This window comes from Vanessa tameamea, chromosome 20, assembly GCF_037043105.1.
Source record: "Vanessa tameamea isolate UH-Manoa-2023 chromosome 20, ilVanTame1 primary haplotype, whole genome shotgun sequence".
NCBI lineage: Eukaryota > Metazoa > Arthropoda > Insecta > Lepidoptera > Nymphalidae > Vanessa > Vanessa tameamea.
The window spans coordinates 5,184,208-5,205,053 of NC_087328.1; the positions used below are offsets into that span (position 1 = coordinate 5,184,208).

Genomic DNA, 20,846 nt, shown 5'->3' on the forward strand with positions numbered 1-20,846 from the left:
GGAAGGTAATGACCAGCAGGCTTGCTTATTATATGCAAGTTATTGCCGTCCTCTGGAAAAATAAATAAAATCTAATGGTAACTGTGTGGAATGGGTGATGTACTGGAAAATATTTTATTTAATTATAGTGTGAAAAATATTTGTTATATATGACACTAGCGACCCGCCCCGGCTTCGTACGGGTGCATTGCTGATACTAAATATACTACAGAATCCATACTATCCATACTAATCCATACTTCCATACTAATATTATAAATGCGAAAGTAACTCTGTCTGTCTGTCTCGCTTTCACGCCAAAACTACTGGACCGATTTAAATGAAATTTGGTACACAAATAGTCTAGAGCCTGAGAAAGGACATAGGCTATACTTTTTATTTGGAAAAAAGAGGGCTGTAAAAGGTTGAAAAGGGGGATGAAAGGTTGTAAGTTGTTGAAAGTATTGTTATTTTTAGAACTAGAAGCATAAAACGTATATGTACACTTATAAACTAACATATCATGACACCCACTAAGGAGCGAATTTTGGAAATTCTACCCTTAAAGGGGTGAAATAGGGGTTGAACGTTTGTATGGAAGTCCGTTATTTTTTAAGTTAAAAACATGAAACTTTATTTTTGTGCTACCGATTAAAAATGAGTTGATTCGCATTTAAGCGTTTTTGGATATTTTACGCCTAAGGAGAGAAATTAGGTAGACATTTCGTTTATAGGATAGTTTGGAAGTCCGTCATTTTTGAAGTTAGACACTAGAAATTTTATTTTTAGGATACCGATTAAAAATGAGTTGATTCGCATTTACGCGCTTTTGGATATTTTACGCCTAAGGAGAGAAATTGGTAGACATTTCGTGTATAGGATAGTCTGGAAATCCGTCAGTTTTGAAGTTAGAAGTTGAAAAAGAAGAGAAATTGTTTTAACATATCGTATACAGGTTAGAACGCGTGCATCTTAATCGATGATTTCGGGTTCAAACCCAGGCAGGCATCACTGAATTTTCATGTGCTTAATTTGTGTTTATAATTCATTTCGTGCTCGGCGGTGAAGGAAAACATCGTGAGGAAACCTGCATGTGTCTAATTTCAACGAAATTCTGCCACATGTGTATTCCACCAACCCGCATTGGAGCATCGTGTTGGAATATGGAGGCCTTAGCCCAGCAGTGTGAAATTTACAGGCTGCTAATGTAAAAAAAATGTAATGTAGATAATACAAACCGCTAAGTCCCTTCATTTTAAATTTTTTCGAAAATATTCTTTTAAATTATATGCTGTCTTTACAGCATATCGATCTATATTAAATGCACAATGTATTTAAGGTACTTAATTGGGTAATCCCTAAGAGATTGACATATACCATCAGGGACTTTTTGAAGACCTTTTTAATGTGTACAATACTGTAGTACATTATTTTGATCATTCTTGTAGGGTTGAGCCAGCATTTGCTATGTAAGCGCAAAAAATATGTTTAATTACGACATCACTTTGGAAATTTTGGAAACCTTAGCACATGAAAATATGCGATGAAGTGTATGAAACTCAAATTCTTTGCCTAAGATATGTCACAGGGTCAGTACGGCTCTTTAAAAATATATTATATCCACCCCGAATATTATGTTGACGTAAATGTAAAGAAAGTGTCTACTATTCTACCGTGCAGGGGTCTCCACTCAAAGGAACTTTGTCCTGGGTAATTTGCATGACAAAGGGACATTATAAGACTGGTTCAGCACCTCGCACACAAATTTATTATTTATTTTCAAAAATGTTACCTCTTTTCATTTTATATTAGATAAAGCTTTGTAACAATCGAGTATTTGTTTTTATTTTTATTCATTTATAGATACGTATTATATTGTTGTATTTAATAAGTGACGCCCAATTTTTTTTTGTGTAGATAATTAACTCCTTCAATTGATACTCAAACTAGAACGGATTCCGTCTTTGTGAGTATTAAAAATACGCCTCCGATATTTGTCAGAAACAAGCAATTTAACAAACGAAGTTTCAAGACCAGAGCCGCTTTATATTTGAATTATATAATAACTAAAAAAGTGCACTCTGTTAACAACCGCAACGCGTTGATTAGACCGCTCCCGTTAACATAAATAAAAAAAAAAAATAATCATAACGCTATAAAACTGTCCCAATTTCTTAACTAATGTGCTTGCTCAAAGCTATTAAAAAATAAACTTCAAGAAGGATTTTCCCGAAACAAGAAGGAAGCTAGAGAATATCAACATCAAGGTACGAGACGAATCCTTCTTAACCTTTTCCCTTTTTGTCTCATCCAAACGCATAACACAATCAGTATATTAAGTATTTGTAATTTATTAAGCGTGTTAGTTGATTTTTTTAAAGTACCACTTGTAAACATTTCATCATTCACAATGGATTTTAATTCATTTCGTACTTTTATAATCACCTACTATGTTCAACCAACGAACGACGTGTCCGAATAGTTTTTGACCTTATATCGGAAACCTTATCAAGACCTTATGACCGCTTTGTAAGTCGCGAATGCTATTAATACGTTTATTAATGTCCATGTACCATGTCTAAACATTTTTTATGTAAGTGTTCCGAGAGATAAATAATAAAACGAAATGATAATTTAAGGAAAATAATTGCAACCCAATGTCTTTTGTCTATTTGATTATATATGGATAAAATTGTATAATGATTAAGGGATCTACGAATGTTTATTAACCATATCACCTCTTTCTTTTACAATCAAATTGCACAGAGTCACAGGATAGTAATATGCCTAAGATGTAGGTAATGGCCATCAGTAATACTTATTGCATTCTAAATTCTAAATCAATAAATATTTAAAATCTGGATATAGAATCAAGGAACTTTACAGAGAAGTTCATTATACAAGGTAAGTGAGAATTAAGGAGCTAGGGATCGGGTAAAGTGGAGGTTGAATTTTGGTTGGCGAAATATTTTTCTCTATAGCTAAATCGAACAAGGCCACAGGTGGTTAAAGTACTTCCTTGGAGATGATTGCATCTCGACACGAACAAATAAGTACCACGATACAATTATTTTTTAATGTCAGCGATGGGATCTATCTCCCTAAAGGAAACCAGCGACAGTTGCCAAGAATATAGAATACTACGCGATGACAAAGGTGGCTTCGCTTTTTATTTTTAACGAAATTGAACAAAACAGATCCATCGCCAACAATTATAAATTTTGCATAGGATATGTAACTGAACAGCGTGTGTGCGAGGGAAGGTACAAGTATTAGGTATCTTTTGTCCTTTTCTATACCCATGACAACATTCAGAATGATCGGTTAAGTACTAAAGATATGAAAACTCAGTTCTGCATTTATCATTTAAATATATAGGATACCGTAGCCATCGCCATTCCGCCACCAACTTTGAGAGCTTAGAAGTTATATCCTAACTGGTTCACTCACCCTTCAAATTGAAACATAACAAATATTATATGGTATACCTATAAAACCATGCGTGGTACCTATCGAGAGGAGTTTCCAAAAAGCTCTTGCACCAAGTTGTTTTGAAAGTATAAAAGAAGATTATTATGTATTTAAAATAAAAAGTTAAAGTTTAATGCGATATGGATATAGTTATCACATTAAATGTCTTTATTTAGCCAAGAATGTTAATTTACATAAAAATCCAACCAGGTAAAGATTTGCTAAGACCTTAAATATTATTTATCTATAAATATTCTTTATAATGTATCGATTAATAAATATTGATTCTTATGATACTGCTTATTAGGAGTATCAGAAGAATCAAGCAGTTCATAAGCCAAACATCAGATGGGTCTTGGAGGTTTTTTGTTGATTATAAGGAATTGAGGAGATTTATCTAACGAAGCATTAAATGATTCTCGTACGCAAAATATTGAAGGAAAATTTATCTGTTAGTTTATAGTCTGTTGTAGTACGTATAATGTGTGTATAATTATTAGACATTTAAAAAGGTCACCACACATCAGAAAGGGATGTATTTACTTTTCTTTACCCATAACCGTTCTAAGAAATATTAATCATGTCTTATATCGTCAATACGCCAACAGCTAAGTACAATCAACGAACTATTATACCAAGCTAAGGTCTTATGCAAGTCTGGGTTAAGTTCCACCGCGGATATCGTGGATATTGTGTTAATTAAAAAGTGTTATTTATATTATATGTATGTTAAAATTAAAATTCACGAATTTTATCGATATGTTAATATTATCCTCCCCGAGTCCGCAATATCAATTTCTTGAAGTAGTTAGTTATATATGTATACTTGTAGTTTTCATCGTCATTCAATTTAATTATTTATAAATTTCATCAATTGACTTAAATATTATTATAAAAAAATATTCGAATATATATAGATCTATACATTTAAAAAATATTAAATATTTTAATTTTTTATTTGTTTATATGTATACAAAAGTAGAATTATATTTTTAACCATAAGAAAAAGTACAAAATATCGTTATGTAATATTATTGTAGCGGCAAGATACGATGGCCGTTTTGACACATTAAAAAAGTGATGTGAAATGTAAATTTATTATCGATATAATATATTCAAATCTTTGTTTTTTGCAAGTAATTTAATTCAAGTTTTTGTTGCAAGTAGTATCTGATTAAAAAGGTTTAATAAAAAAAATATAAAATAAGTTTAAGTAATATATTCGAACGAAATCAATTTAAATCAAAAATTTGAATTAGAATGAATTATAAAAACGTTCTGTTGCCTGTTCTGAATACTAATATTATTTCTATTATCATTTTCTACAATAAACATATATAAATAAAATAAAATAATTTAAATAATTTATAAAATAGATAAAATATTTACTGTCAACACAAATATAACACCGACTACGAGGTCGAGTGTGAGAGTGTGACGTACACGTTTACGCAAAAAAATAAATAAAAAAGTTATCTTCGCGGTACCCTAATATTTGTAGTTTAGAAATCACATTCGATAAATTTTATGACTAACTGCACGTCACTGTTGACAATAAAGAACAACAATTTGCTCCTTTGATGTAATTATTTATTAAATACGAAACTTCATGAGCGGGCAAACGTCAAAACGGCCATCATAGCGTGCCGCTACTATAGTAGATATTTGTTAGGTCCCTAATTCCATTCCCTTGGAATTAACTACAGGAACTACAGGAACTTTTTTTATAACATCATATTAAAATAAAAGTCAGATTTGACCCAGGCAGCGTTAGTGATAGTAGACATACGGCTCTGTATCATCGTCATCGGCAATCATCTAGTTACTTAAACAGTTATTTTGTCGTAGCTATTATAATTTATTGCAATAAATTGTTCATATGTTTTTATCAATTTTTCTGCTAGTTGTATGTTTCACGCTAAACGACGATGATAACATTATAACTAAATCAGCAAATTCGATCATGGATAAGGTCATTATGTAATTCGGTTTTTTATACTGGCAATCTACAATTGACTTTGATAGTTTTGTGTAAAAAGTCATAAATGACATTTAGTGTGTAAAATCTAGAGCATTTGGAAAATGCGAAATTAGGAACAGAATTTCAAAATTGTCTTAATTTTTTATCACTGTAAATGAAAGACTTCTAAGTTTTTTAAAGTTTAAATCTAAATGCCTATTGGATTAAGTACCTTTTGGTGATTCTATTTTATTTTTTATATAATCATTATTGGATTATATCTGCATAAAAGATGGACTTTAGAATCGATAATGAAATTCTTACGGATTTTTGAATTTAGTCCAATATTGTATTGATCAAACTGAGTGACATGGTTTTGTGATTCGCTTAGAGGTGGTGCCTTTGATTAAAAATCAATAAGCATGCTTTTTACACCAATTTACATTGCAATGACTTTTATTAAAACTTGGCGTATCCGTTCATTTCGAGCTCGACTTTTAGAATTTCTAAACGGTAACACGAGTGTTGCATTTTGTAAAGTGCCTGAAAATGCAGCAGGTACGTAATATCAAACAAATTTATTTAGTAATACAAAATACGTATGATAGATACTTGACACTGTCATGAACAAAATTTTATTACATTAAGTTTGTTTATATATTTCCTATAATATGTTTGATATAAATCCTACTAAATATTTCAGAAACGCCTACTCTTAGTTCAAAACTATGTACAAATCCCAAAAACGCATATTTATGTGATCTACTAGACTACACCAATGCTTCAAGGATATGTAGCATGAAACCAACTCAGTGTATAGAAATCAATGACTGGGTTTCTTGTGCGGGGGGGCTGCCTTTAGGTTCAGAGGATGTTACACCGGCATCTGAATTAGATCTTGAATTACTATTTGAGTGTGAAATGGACCCACATGAAGATAGCTCATATCATGACATAATTCGTGTAAGATCATTTTATATACTTTTACTGGAATAAAATCTTCCTATCAGGAAATGTTATTCATGAAATGTCATTTGTAATTCACATAATAAAAAAAAAAAAAATATTTTATTCAAAATAATCCTCTTATGTAATCTATGCAATTGAATCTTATGCCAAGTCTCATAAAAAAGTGTAATAAACTATTTTTGTTTTAGTTGGAAACTATGGGAAAGCCGATTGCTTGGAAAGCTGGTTCCCATTTGGCAATAGTTTTAAAAACTAACATGGAAAATCTCAGCATGGTTGGTTTTCATTTTGTTGGAGGAGAATTCATAATTGATCACAAATTACCAGTTGTTAGGATACAAAGTATGTATGACTATTTATTGTTTAGTTTATTTTTGTTACAAACTATATTTACACAAGAAGTTCATTGACTTAATCAAAATACAGAATTCCATAACATACTTAAAATGAAGGGACTTGTATATTTATACAGTGGAAGGTCTTTGTGCAAGCCTGTTTCTGTTGGTAACTCCACCTCCACCACCACACAGCAATACTGAGAATTTATATGTTATGATTTGAAGGGCGAATGAACCCTGTGCGGGGAACCCTCACCATAAGGTGTCACATAAGGCAGTATGCCTACCTATTTTAAATTAAAATAAAATTCAACTAAGAGCCAACTCATAATTTGTCCATATGATGATTGATAATACTCTTCATTGATTTAGGCTGTGGCAGTTATTTCAACAAAGACTAAAAATATGTATATACAATCAAAGGTGTTCACTCTATTGTGTTCACTTACATAATGCAATGGGACTACTATTAATAAATATAAATATAAATAAATATTGGACAACATCACATACATTACTCTGACCCCAATGTAAGTAGCTAAAGCACTTGTGTTATGGAAAATCAGAAGTAACGACGGTACCACAAACACCCAGACCCAAGACAACATAGAAAACTAATGAACTTTTTCTACATCGACTCGGCCGGGACTCGAACCCGAGACCTCGGAGTGGCGTACCCATGAAAACCGGTGTACACACTACTCGACCACGGAGGTTGTCTTAAACTTGACTGGAAAACATGCATGCACAAGACCTGGCTTAATGTGCTTTCCGGAGCACAGGGTTAGCACTGTCTACTCATCCCAAACTAGGAGATAAAATTTTATAACTTTTTATTGGCCTGACCCATTATTTCAATCTAGGACCTTAAGATCTGCATCCTTTATAACTATCTAGATCAATAAGATAGTTTTGTTTAGTGAAATGTATGTAATATATGCATTCACACAATATAAATAAACATTAACTCCTATGTAAACTGAGCTAAAGGCATGTACACAAATGTATTGGAATTACTTTGACAACTCCAAAGTTGAATTACTTTCATGCCAGAAGCAGCATATACTTGTGTTTAAATTGTAAAATAATTAAAAATGTATATGTATGTCTAAAGAAAGATTTTTATTTAATCATATAACAGGAAATGCAGAATATCATAGTAGTTTCCTTAATTTGCTCAAATGTATTTTGCTCTGAATGTTTCCTTAATAGTTAACACGATGTCCAAGGACACTTATTATGTAGCTTTGCTATGATAGGTGTATTTTACTTGGTGGAATCTTATAGGGTATGAACCGTCCTATCATCATATGTAACACCACCAAGCAGCAATAATTTGTGTTGTTGTATTCCTGTTTGTAGAGTGTGTGAGCCAGTGTAAACTACAGACACAAGGGTCATAACAACTCAGTTCTCTAGGTTAGTGGCATAATGAAGATGTAAGAAAATGTTAAAATGTCTTACGACGCCGAAGTCTATGGTAACCATTATTTATGGTCTGCGGTAACCACTGACCATTAGGTGGCCCATTGGTCCGTCTGCCAGCTATTTCATAAATAAATTAATACGAAATAACTTTTCTTTATTTGAATGATCGTCGTACATGACTTTGCTCGCACATATATATTTATTATTTTTTAATTGAAATAATAATACTTATACTATGCAATTAATACAAAAATTAATTTCCGATTTATATGAAAAGCATTTTCCAGCTGTTCAAATATCTGGCGAGCCAAACAAAGCTACTGATTTATCGATGAGAGGTCTTCGAAGTGAAATTCAACACAGTCTAAAACAATCCAGGGAAGAATTTCAGTGGCCCATCCACGCAGCTCTTTTACGTAAATTATCCAAAGTCGTCGACATCAAATCTGATAGAAGGAGTATCGTGGAAATGAACGGAGGGAGTGACAAAGTTTATGATACAACAGTCGGAAGACGAAATGTTACTTTGACTGATGTTAGTACAATAACCACGAAATCTCTGTCAGACGAAGACATTAAAGAACCTGAGACTTCTAAAACGCTTCTTAAACCCGAAGTCAAAGTACCTGAAAAATCACCAAATACCATATCAGAGAAATTCATAGAAAAACCACATAAATCACCTGAGAAAAAACTCGGTGCATCCCCTGAAAAGATTTTAGGGAAGTCACCAGAGAAGAAAAATTTAGCGCCTGAAGAAGTAGTTGTAGAAAATGTCACCGTTGAAATACAACATAACATAACACCAAAGAAGTCTAGTTTGAAATTAGATTTGAAGAAGGGAACCAGTCAGCTTTCATCGTCATTGCTCAACATATCGAGTCAAATCAAATCTATAACAACTCATAAACGAGTAATAAGTACGACTGCACCGAAGCGGCCTCAGAGTCAAATGGAGACGACAACTTATATACGAGAAGAGACTCCAAAGAGCTCACCGTCTCAAATGACGCCAAAGTCCACGAAAAGTTCCCGTCCATTAGTGAATACTAAATCACCGAACGTTTTAATTTATTCGGATAGTATAGTGGCTAGAGACAATCTAGAAGCGTCTCTGAAGAAAGTTTTAGATTGCGATAGGTAAGTTTATTGCTCCGTTAATTATATTGTAATATTAATATTAAAGCGCAGGTGCACTCACACTTCAATAGTCTTACGGCTCAGCAATTATACAAGACTGACAATATAGTCTAAGCCACCTCTCCACTTAGTACTTTTGACGTTTATTCTTGAATCGACAATTTCATTGCCTTGGTCTCTTATGCCACCAATATATTTTAATACTAAATTTTGATGTTAAATACGTTTTCCTTCAATGTTGTCTGTGTTTTCTTTTCAACGATTACATTTTACTATATAGTTCGTAAATTATTACAAACTATATTAAAAAAGTAGCATTGGAGTTAAAGCTTGCTTCAAAGAGCAACAGACAAACAGACAGACAGACATAGTTACTGGCGCATTTATAATATTGGTACAGATAAGTTGATCAGTCAGTCTGACGTCGCAGATACACGGTGTACAGCGTGTCGCGCGAGGCGCTGTGCGGCGGCGCGTGGCGCGGGCGCGCGGCGCTGGTGGCGGTGGCGGGCTGCGCCGGCCGCGCCGCGCCGCTGCTGCTGGCGCACCTGCTGGACGGCGGCCGCCTGCTCGCGCTCTGCTCCGACCTGCTGCACACCGTGCTGCCGCACTACAAGACCGCTGAGGTAGGCCGCTCCACACGCACGATTCCATATATTTCTCCAATACTTTCTCGAGAAATAAATTTATTTAAAAAACTTTAAGTGACCTGATATGTTCAGACTAGACAAAGGATCTCACACACTTTCCAAAACGCATTCCTTTTTACTGTGCGAGATTGATGATCTTGATCGAGGCTTAATATGTGCTGTTCAGTTCCAGTTTACCGAAGCATCTTCTAAGCGACACCGATGAATCTAGTTTGTTGTGATTCCTAACCTTTTTTAAGGCAGTGATGCTTTGATATCCCGAATACTTTCCATCTTTCGATCTTTGCGAAAATTCTGAAACGAAAAAAAATCCAGATTATGATAAGAATACATATATACATCTTGAGAAAACCTCAACATGTTAGCTTAGGGGATAGAGAAAAATTGCCTTTAATAAGTTTTTCATTACCTAAAAATTGTACCAGGCGTTTTCATGCAAAAATAAAAGGACTTAGAAAAATTTGAAAATATGCCAAATGTCCAAAGAATGCTACAAAATAGTATTTAGTTATTACGTATTTACAAAGTCGTATCTTCGTATTATTTACGATTTAGACAAATCTTTATTGCAGATCAGAGAAAATGAAGTAGTTCAGTTCTCATATGATAAGTGGAAGTCGGTCAAGATGAAGCACCATATATTCTGCTACCAAGCTTCGCCCGCTAAGAAACAATTTTCGACTGAGAGCGATAGACAGTAAGGATCTTTGCATTTATCTTACAACTTTGAATATTTTATCTGTGTTTGACTTATCGATGGTAGCTTTAAAAGTGTTTTTTTTTTTCAATTTTTTCTTTAAGATGATTTCCACAGTACAAAATACTGAATTGGTATCAACGAAATATTTTAAATTTAAATTAAGGAATACAATGTTGTTATCATCTTATTGAATATATGTATTGAAAGCTCAGCTCATAGGATTGTTTCTATGATCTGAGGTCTGAAGCTAATTCAATGTTTAACTCTAACTTAAATGTGCTTAAATAATTACCTAATGCTTTATTTATGAGCAAGATTAAGATAGATGGAAATATGATTTCATAAACCACGCGCTTTGTCGTGGACAAACAAAAAATCTTACATAATATTTTTATTGACCCTTGATCGGTAGATTTGATACAAGTTGTGTTCGAAGATGGAACGAGCGAACCTTTGTGATGGCTTTAAATTTATCCAAACATCAAAATCAGGAGTCGAACTCATGACCCTAACTAAAAACCTAGTTACGCGTTTAAACTTTAAAAGTTTATAGGCGTATATAAATCGAAAATTAAATTGACCCAAATAACACAGTCGTAATTGTGAAATAAGTGCTTTATATGGTTTTCCAGAGCGAGTCAGGACGCTAATATATGTTGGTATGCAATACGCTTTTATTATACGTATATAGATATTCACAGCTTCGTATGTAAATACCGCTACCGTACGTGTTTACTCGTACTTGCTATTGATGTGTAGTGAACTGATGTTGTGCCTCTTTTGTTTTATGTATGTTTTTACGATATTTTAAATAATTAGTATTAAGAAGAATGAAAAACACGACTGCCTTGAATTAATTAATTTATAGCCAAAGTCACTCGATATATTATAAGGATTCTAACGATACCCATACATCCGAATTTGTTCAGGCATTTAAAAGTTACGGTGGAATAAACTCGCACCTCACACGCATACATACATAAATCTTGAAAACATTACACTCTTTTTTTGGGCAGTCGTGTAAAAATGTTATTGGTTTCTTGAACTGCTAATTGCTTGTTATGTTATAAAAAAAATCGTACTATGCATTTTTATTGATATTTCGTTTCGATATAAATCTCCGTCGATATTTCTGTTAACATTGTCAGTTGACTTTTCAGTTAAAAATTCGAAAGAAACAAAAACTAGAAGTAGTTTGGATTTGTAATGTTACGAATAAGTATCCAATGAAGCATGCGTAGAGACATATTAGAATATTGTGATCGATTTTATAACAAAAATGCTTTTTTACTAAAAAATAATGATACAACAAGGACTCGATAACAGTGTCTTGCGATTGAATCCTTTTTTAGAAATAAAATATTATTCCTTTTAATCAAATCTGGATTCTTGTTCAAATAACGAAATGCTAATGCAGGCCATCGAAGTATACGGGCCACCCGGGCCACGAACTCGACATCCAAGTGTTAGCGTCAGAGGAAACATGGCGTACTCCATCCTTGCTCCAGGCTACGGATCTTACTAATAGTGGCGTCGCGATATTCTCACAGGTAACTTCGGATATTTTGTAATATTTATCTATACGACGGCGACTGCGATAGATCAGCGGCCCGCCCGTCATCGGTAGGAGCTTCTGGGACAGGGTTCAAGGCGTAGGTCTCAGGCAGTTAACCACAACGATACAGTATGACAATTCTTGTATTTTATGTACGTTATCACAAATTATAAAGTAGATATATTATAATTATCCGAGTTGCGTGAACCAACGGTCCCGTTTGGAAGGCCCGACCTGTATCGCACTTTATAATAAAATGTGGCTTCCGACTCAAAATAATTCAAAATGTGTCAGTTGTCCCTTCAAACGATTCCGATCACGTAACTCATTACGTCACAGCGTTCACACCCCACAGATACAATAAACAGAATTATTAATTATTCGTAATCGACATATATATTTAAGATATTACACTGTTGGACATAATTAACTTCTAAAGCGTCAAAGCTCCGTGTTCCACGTCCACCTCTTCAGGTTTTCGATCCACATAGCATGAAGGCTCCGCGCCGTCTGCTGATCCGTGGGATCCACACAATAACTAAAACTATACTTTACGGTCATCGATCTTATAGAATGACCACGCCATTCCATTTACTACTTTTGCAAGCTTTATTGGTAGCTCTGATTCATCCCTAGATACTGTATTTTTGATTATTTTTCAATACTATTTTTACATGTTTTTATTAGTTTGTGATTTTACATCCCGTTGCTGTAGCGGAAGGTTATGGCAGCCATATCTAAACAGATAGTTCGTTATAGATATTTTATGAAAAAATAAAACCCGACAAAGTACGAGTCGAATTCGCGCATGAAGGGTGCCGTAACATTATCTATAAAAACGGCAAAAAGCATGTCTGTTGTATGGAGCCCCCAAAAATATTAATCTTATTCTGTTGTTGTTATAGCAGTAATAAAAATACATCATCTGTGCAAATATCAACTAACTATCACGCTTTTTGAGATACAGTCTGGTGACGGACGGAACGATAGCGAAGTCTTAACATTAGGGTTCCGTTTTACTGTTTCTAAGGTACGAAACCCTAAAAATTGTATAGAACGTAGCTTATGACTGTTTTAGATACACCTAGAAGCAGATCCAAGCGACTATTTGGGCGAAGAGGGTATCAAGAGTAACGAAGCTAGATTAGAAATCCTGCACAAGATCCTAGGCGACATTCTAGGCCTTCACGTCAAAGACACCCGAGACCTAGCCCAAGTGGAATATACAAAAGGCTATTTCCTAGGAAACCACGTGGTAAGAGAGTTTTTATATTAATAAATGATATCATTCTCATCGCCATCTTTGTTTTGTCACAGTAGCAATTGCTGTTGTTTGGCATTTATAATTTAGTATCACATAAACATGATGACTAATGATATAAGTTCGAAACATTTTATTTATCACATGACTGTATAGTCGTTGTTAATGTGTATTAGATTATAAATGACAAATTGAAATGAGTAAAGAATCGTTAGTTGTTATGTGCATACGTTAGAAGTGTAATATAAAAGTCTTACATTAATATAATATGATTTACGAGCTTTTAGAAACGCCGTCATTTGGTATGTTTTTTCATTATATTATTATTATGTATGAAAATTCAAATATATTTCAGAATTTTTTGTCATCGCGACTTCGTATCATACATACACTATAACGCGTTTACATTCAGCAAAATTTCAACAAAATTTAAAATAAATACAATATAAACGCAAAAGCATAGACAACACGTTCCTGGAGTATTGTCTATGAAAAGAGTAGCTATGAGCTGAATGTAAACGAGCTATTGGATTACACTAGTAGCGATAGTAACTTTAAATAATTTTTGAAATTCGAATCTTTAAACAAGGAACATACATGATGTGTTAGCAACTTCAACGGCAATCATTCTGTCAGGAAAGTAACAGTGGGGTTTTTAGCCATTTTGACATTTAAGCATAAGTTGTCAATTTTATGTTGACTTAAAAAAAATAAGAAGTAAAGTAACGGCCTGTAAACTTCTCACTGTTGTTCTAAGAGCTCCTCTCCTTTTGGGAAGGTTTGCAGAATTTCATTGGTATTAGACACATGCAGATTTCCTCACGATGTTTTCATTTACCGCCGCACACGAGATGATTTTTTATAAACACAAAGTAATTAGGTACATTGAAATTCAGTGGATCTTGATCATTAGTTAAGATTCACGTGTTCTAATCACTCGGTCCTAATGTTGACTTAAGATTATCGTACAGTTGCTAACACTCAGTCACACATATACATTTGCAAACCAAAGATAAGCCACCTCTAATACTAAACCATGCACCATTACTTGTCGGAAATCACCCTCACTGAAATAATAATATAAAAGCCATCTTTCACGTAAATACGTCGTTCATATTCACCGCATAACAGTCATATATAACCATAATTCAAAAATGGAAGTATCATTATCATAGACAATAGATCATAGACCATGCACAGATAGCGAAGTGGGTACATAACGGTGGTGTTTGTTAGGGCGGATGGGCGGCGCGGTCGGGCGGGCCGGGCCACGTGACGGTGTGATGCCCGGTGAGCGACAGCTCGCTACTTGTATCGCTTGCTTTAAGGAGATTTTATGAATATTATATTATTTATTTATAAATAGAAAAAGGAACTCGGTAAACGTACCAACTCGCCCAATGAGGTTTCACTCCAAAAACTTTAACTAGTACATGTTACTTGATAACATAAAACCGTTTAATTGTGACGTTGAGCTCCTTTGCTCGACGACTCAGTGTTTTGATTAATTACTTAACTTTAGTAGTTTTATTTAGGGCGTTAATAATGAGATTTAAAAAAAAATAAGCCAAACGAAACTTGATTAGCTTTAAATATATATTTTTTTGTTTTAAATATTCCTAAAATCTCAGTTTGCGTGTGCATATGCTTTGTTGAAAATCAAAGCTTAGAGCACCTAGCATGTTATCTAAATCAAAACTATTTACAGCACTGATTTATATATTTGTTTTTTTTTTCTTCACATGTGAAAACCGAAGTAAGTTTGCAACTAAATAAAATATTAACATAAATTAAATTATTGCTATTTATTATATTATAACGAAAACCGCTATTAAAAATGATTTCATTTTAGTAAAGCTTTGCGTGTTGCTTTAAAAAAATTGCTAGAAAAAGTCGAAAATTAAAACAATTATCTTTTATAATGTCATTCTCTATTTAATAGTCTGTGGCATGTATGTCTTAAACCGTGGTCTTTTAAATTCTAAATCTATTGTTTAAAATGAAAAAAAAAAAAAAAAACTTTTATATCAAAAATTTTTAGTCAAATTTCTGAAGAACTTGGCTTTTCTGTTATTATAAATATGCTTAAATATATTTTATCTTATTTAATAAACATTATACATTGACTAATTACGTCTTGGTAAACATTTTTCAAATAGAAATGGGTTTGTGTCAATTTCTTCAAATTTCAACACTAGAAAAATGCAATTGTAATTTCGTTTGGAATACTAAGTTGATTAAATACGTATTTTTTAGCAAAAAATGTCGCTAGTGGAGAGTTGGTGTCCGGTGGTAGATGGCAAGCGTATTCAGAAACTCGACGACTTGACGTTACAGTGGTGCATGAGAGACGAGACGCCCATACAACCCCCCTCCGAAACCTTCCTCCCCGTTCACATGTACGAATGTCCCGAAAATTTCTCAACCGTTGAATACTTTGACGTAAGTTTTTATTTTGTTATTAATTACTTAAATATTTCTTTGAACATTATTTTTTTAGTAAGGAACGATTGAATTTATCATTTCGATTGTATATCAATTTTTTTTTTTAATGAAATAGCTAGAAGACTGGAAAACGGGCCACCTGATGGTAAGTGGTCACCACCGCCCATAGACATTGACGCCGTAAGAATTTTAATAATGTCTTCATCTCCAATGCGCCACCGACCTTGGCCTGCCATTATGTCCCTCGTGCCTGTGGTTACACTGGCCCACTCGCAAATAGTACTGAAAGCGTGGTGTTACCGGTCGCGGCGCGTCTCAGAACCTGACGTCGCGGCACGTGGGGCGCGCCCTGCTGTACGCGGACGTGGTGTCGTCGACGGCGGCGTGGGCGCGCGCGGCGCGGGCGCACGGCGCGGGCGCGCTCGCCCGGCGCCAGACGCGCGCGCGCGGCCGCGCCGGCAACCGCTGGATCACGCCGCCCGGCCAGGCCGCCGTCTCGCTGCAGGTGACCGCGTCCTTCCCTCTCTCTTTTCTCTCAATTCTCTGCAGAGCAAGGGCGACGTCTAGAACGATTGATCTAATTTGTTGCATACTTATAATACATTCTAAATTTAATATTTTTTTTTTATTTCTCGAATATCTATACATTTTAACACTGTATAATAACAATTTCAAAAATTGTGTCTACGATACTAATAAAATTAACATTACGTCTCGCCGAATGTTCTTCTACCTAGACCTAAAATAGCAGATATGTGACCGTATATATGCAATGAATGAGAGTAGATAAAAACAATGGTCCGTCGGTGGTCGTCAGGTGTACCGGCAGGTGTCGGACACGCTGCCGCTCACGCAGCACGGCGCGGCGCTGGCGGCCGTGCGCGCGCTGCGCACGCTCGCCGGATACGAGCGGCTGGACATCAGGTCTCACACACACACGGACACACCTAGTGCACACAATAGTGAAATAGAATCAGACACTCATTATACTTCCCCCTACAATAATTTTATCTATCATATAATTTTAACTAAGCTAAACTCAATCGAATTTGAGTGCAAAATAATTGGAGCTCCCATACACATAAAGATACCATAAGAGACCTGGTTATCCATATCAATACAAACATTTGATGACCACGTCGTATTTGTAGCAAATGTTAGTTGGTTTCATCAAAAGAGTAATTAGTTCTGTGAATGGCCACAGGGCAATATAGTACATAGCATTCTAAAATACGCTTGCAATATCTAGTCACCCCGATACATAATACACGCCGAAAGACTTGTGACAATACAGAGGCAGTTTCATAAATACCTAGCGTACAAAAATTTTAGAACATTTAAAAGATACGAAAACCATCATAGAACGACACTTCAGATTCTAGAACAAAGAAGGGAACAAAGTGACATGCTTCAAAAAACAATCTTAAATTGAAAAATAGATTGCCCTAGCTTATTCTCAGCCTTCTCAATAAGTACTACAATGGACCCCCGGTTATCCGATAAACGTTTTGCAGGTCAATGTCGGACAGTAGAAATTGTCGGAATATAGTGTACCCTACTGCCTAAGAGTAAAACCCTAAATAGTACGGTTTTCCGACAAATTACATATCCAATGATAAGATTCTATATGTTATATTCTAAAGTATAAAGAAGTGATATGTTTTACATATAGTCAAATTCAAACTAAGCGATCAGAATCAAAACAAAAAACCTTATGCACGTTCGCAAATTTAACACACTCTAAATTTATAAATAATTTACTGCATCGTATTAAGATTTGAACATTTTCGTTTTTAGAATTAAATGGCCTAACGATATATACTACGGACGTGATGTAAAGATCGGTGGTACCATCACAACAGCAAATTGTATCGGTGAAGATGTTATTATTGAGATAGGTATGTATATTTAAATAAATTTTATATAAATTCACTAGGTGGTAAGGCTTTGTGCAAGCCCGTCTAGTACCAGTAGGTACCAGTAGGTACCACCCGCTCAACAGTAATTCTACCGCCAAACAGGAATATTTATTATTGTTGTTGCTCCGGTTTAAACCAGTTTAAGTACAGCCACAAGGGACATAACATCTTAGTTCTCGAGGTTGGTGAGGCATTGGCGATGAAAGGTATGGGTAATATTTTTGCACCAATGTCTATGGGCGGTGGTGACCACTTACCATAGACCCGTCCCGAAAATGAGATGTAATCCAATACCAGTTCGAAAAAATGTATGAACTCTTTTATGACTGCTTCGATTATTTGGGATCGAAATTAGATCAATGAGCGACCAGTAGGTCACTTGGAAAATTCAAAAACCATAAATACAGTTAGAATCATAATGGCATTTATTATAATTTCAGCATCATTAAGATTTTAGGTTAGATTATATTTTTAATAATCAATTAAACTAAATCAAACCTTTATTTCCAGGCACTGGTGTAAACATATCGAACAGTGTTCCAACAACTTGCGTGAACGATATTATATCGGAGTACAACAAGACAAACGGGACAACACTAGCGCCGATATCGATAGAGAAATTCCTTGCTCGATACTGCTCACAACTAGAGACGGTATTGGAAACATTGGACCAAGAAAATGGCACCGAAGCTTTCTTTGAAATGTACTATCAGTATTGGTTACACGAGTAAGTATAATTTGATATTCGTGTAATAATAATAAATTTATGTACGTGTAACTTAGTCCCATAAACTTGTGTGTGTGTATGGCAGTGAAGTTAAACTTGTTTGTGTCACTGTCGTTTTTTAAATGTTACGTATACACGTTGCACTAAAATTGCGCCTGGTAACATATCTAAATGTAGACGTAATGACGTAATAAAACACTTGGATCTGAACTCAAGATTAATTTAAGACTTTTTTAATCCGCGCAAGCAGTATTGAGCCTTTATGTGATGTATCTGTGGTCATGATTAATATCTTGTTTAGTAATAAACAGAAATGGAGGAAGGAAACCTGAAAGTAATGAAACCATCTTGTAGTGAAATAGCGAATGAATATATGGAATTCTTAATTAAAATATAGTTTATCTTAATGTGACGTAACAAATAAAAACATGTATCATGTTATTGTTAATATATTAATTATTACTTATATTTATTTAGATATAATTAATTTTTATTTAACAGTGGGGAAGAAATAAAAGTGAAGAGCTCCGATGGAAGCAGTCCAGTCGAGGGTACTATAAGCGGCTTGGATTCCGCTGGGTGGTTGTTAGTAAAAACCTCCACCGGGGAGATCAGAGTGGCACCGGATGGCAATACTTTCGACATCATGAGTGGACTAATTGCACCAAAGTTTTAAATTAATTTATACATAATAAATGGATTTGTTATGGGTTTCATAAGTAGTAAAGTCTACGTTTAAGGAAAAATTAAGCATAAAATAAACTTATTTAGGTAACAATTCGGGATTATGAGATCATTAAGTATAATACTCTTATCTCCAACAGGAGGTAAGATTTTTCTGTTGGCAATACCACGGATATCATAAGTGGGTAAATTAAAAAACGGTTTTGTATTCTTTACAAAGCCGAGTTTGTATCTGTAGAATATCTTATGGAAATATGCAAGGTGTGTTTGAATTCCATTGTCTGTCGGTCGGTTGTTGGAAATATTTGGAAAACATTAGAATACACTTATGCCAAAATGTAGCGATAATTATCGAAATAGTATAGTTTTTTTAAATGCCGACTATCAATCTGTAAACACTATCGTCTATTACCCTATATGTAAGAATGGTAAATTTACACCTTAGAACCTCCAAACGAACCAAGCGAAAGATTCATAATAATCGAGTATACTCTCAGAAATAATTCAATTTTTCGAAGTCGACTAAGAAAGATCTTGGTTTAAATTATAATTCCAGTTTCCACTACCTAAAGCTATAATACACGCTTACATATTAAGAACTCGGTAAGTCTTAAGACATTATTTAGAAGCCAAGAAAAAGTAGGCGCCATAAATAATATGATTATGCCCATTTTGGCATAAATTGATCCAATTGTTACATAGGTCATAACGTACGGATGAAGCTCACGATACGATTCTAAAATTATACAAAAAAAAATACAATTACATATGTTAAACAATTAGTAGACATGAAATACAACATTAAAATATATTTAAATTATTGTTCCAATTTAAACGAATATTATATCGTAATGCAAATTTTGCAACTAAAAAAAAAAGTTCTTGTAACGATATTGTGGATTTAACCAATACCAAACTAAAATGTTTCGTATTTAGTCGGGTTAAGGTAGATAGTTGTGTAGCAAGCGATTTTAGGCGTCATATCATGTAGTATCGGACAGCCGTATCACTGCCAGCGCTCCTATATCGGATTTCGGTAAGTATTGTACGCTAATGTAGTTGATATAATATGGGAATATATTGCTTTGAATCAATTTTCACAAAGTTTAAACAAACCACGTTTTAAATCCGTTTTTTTTTGTTTTTTGAGTAATTTTGTTATAATTTATGGTTTGTTTATTATTCTTTGTACAAATTTGATTCAAACAATCTATTTATTTTCCTCTTTTCGAACATGAACTGAATTATATTAAAACTTAAAAGAATGCGGTCTGTGTTAGATAAGATAAAAATTAGTTTTAAATAATAACATATAAATCACAATACACATTGATGTATGTTGCAATACCTTTGCCTTATCAAAAAGGAAAGGTAAAAAAAGGTATGTATAGAGGGACCAGCTGTAAGCCGGTGATATCGACTCAGCTTACTGAGTTGCCTCTTTTTGTCAACATAATACGTAAAAATGAAATTGTCATTATTTTATTTAGTTCAGTAGTGATATTATTTCTTTTTTTTGCCTTTATCATTAATAGTTTATCAGATATCTTAAAAGATTTTAAAATGTTATCCAAATACGGGATAACAATGAGTCACGTTCGAAAAGAGGAATAAGATTTG

The 20,846-nt window shown here is 34.1% G+C and overlaps 1 protein-coding gene across 2 annotated transcripts; it reads left to right on the forward strand.

The window, feature by feature from the left end:
• The first annotated feature begins 5,365 nt into the window (after window positions 1–5,365).
• Window positions 5,366–19,580, forward strand: LOC113401771 (biotin--protein ligase). Of its 2 annotated transcripts, XM_064218030.1 has the most exons (15): window positions 5,366–5,968; window positions 6,114–6,373; window positions 6,568–6,721; window positions 8,433–9,285; window positions 9,716–9,911; window positions 10,508–10,632; window positions 11,268–11,294; window positions 12,053–12,185; window positions 13,269–13,445; window positions 15,708–15,893; window positions 16,216–16,401; window positions 16,714–16,820; window positions 17,694–17,794; window positions 18,326–18,542; window positions 19,044–19,580. In XM_064218030.1, the coding sequence occupies exons 1-15, from the start codon at window positions 5,833–5,835 to the stop codon at window positions 19,216–19,218; spliced, it is 3,033 nt and encodes a 1,010-aa protein (XP_064074100.1). In that variant the 5' UTR covers window positions 5,366–5,832; the 3' UTR covers window positions 19,219–19,580. The 2 variants fall into 2 exon arrangements, with proteins under 2 accessions (XP_064074100.1, XP_026497579.2); XM_026641794.2 differs by lacking the exon at window positions 11,268–11,294 and having other exon boundaries at window positions 19,044–19,579.
• The last annotated feature ends 1,266 nt before the right edge of the window (window positions 19,581–20,846 follow it).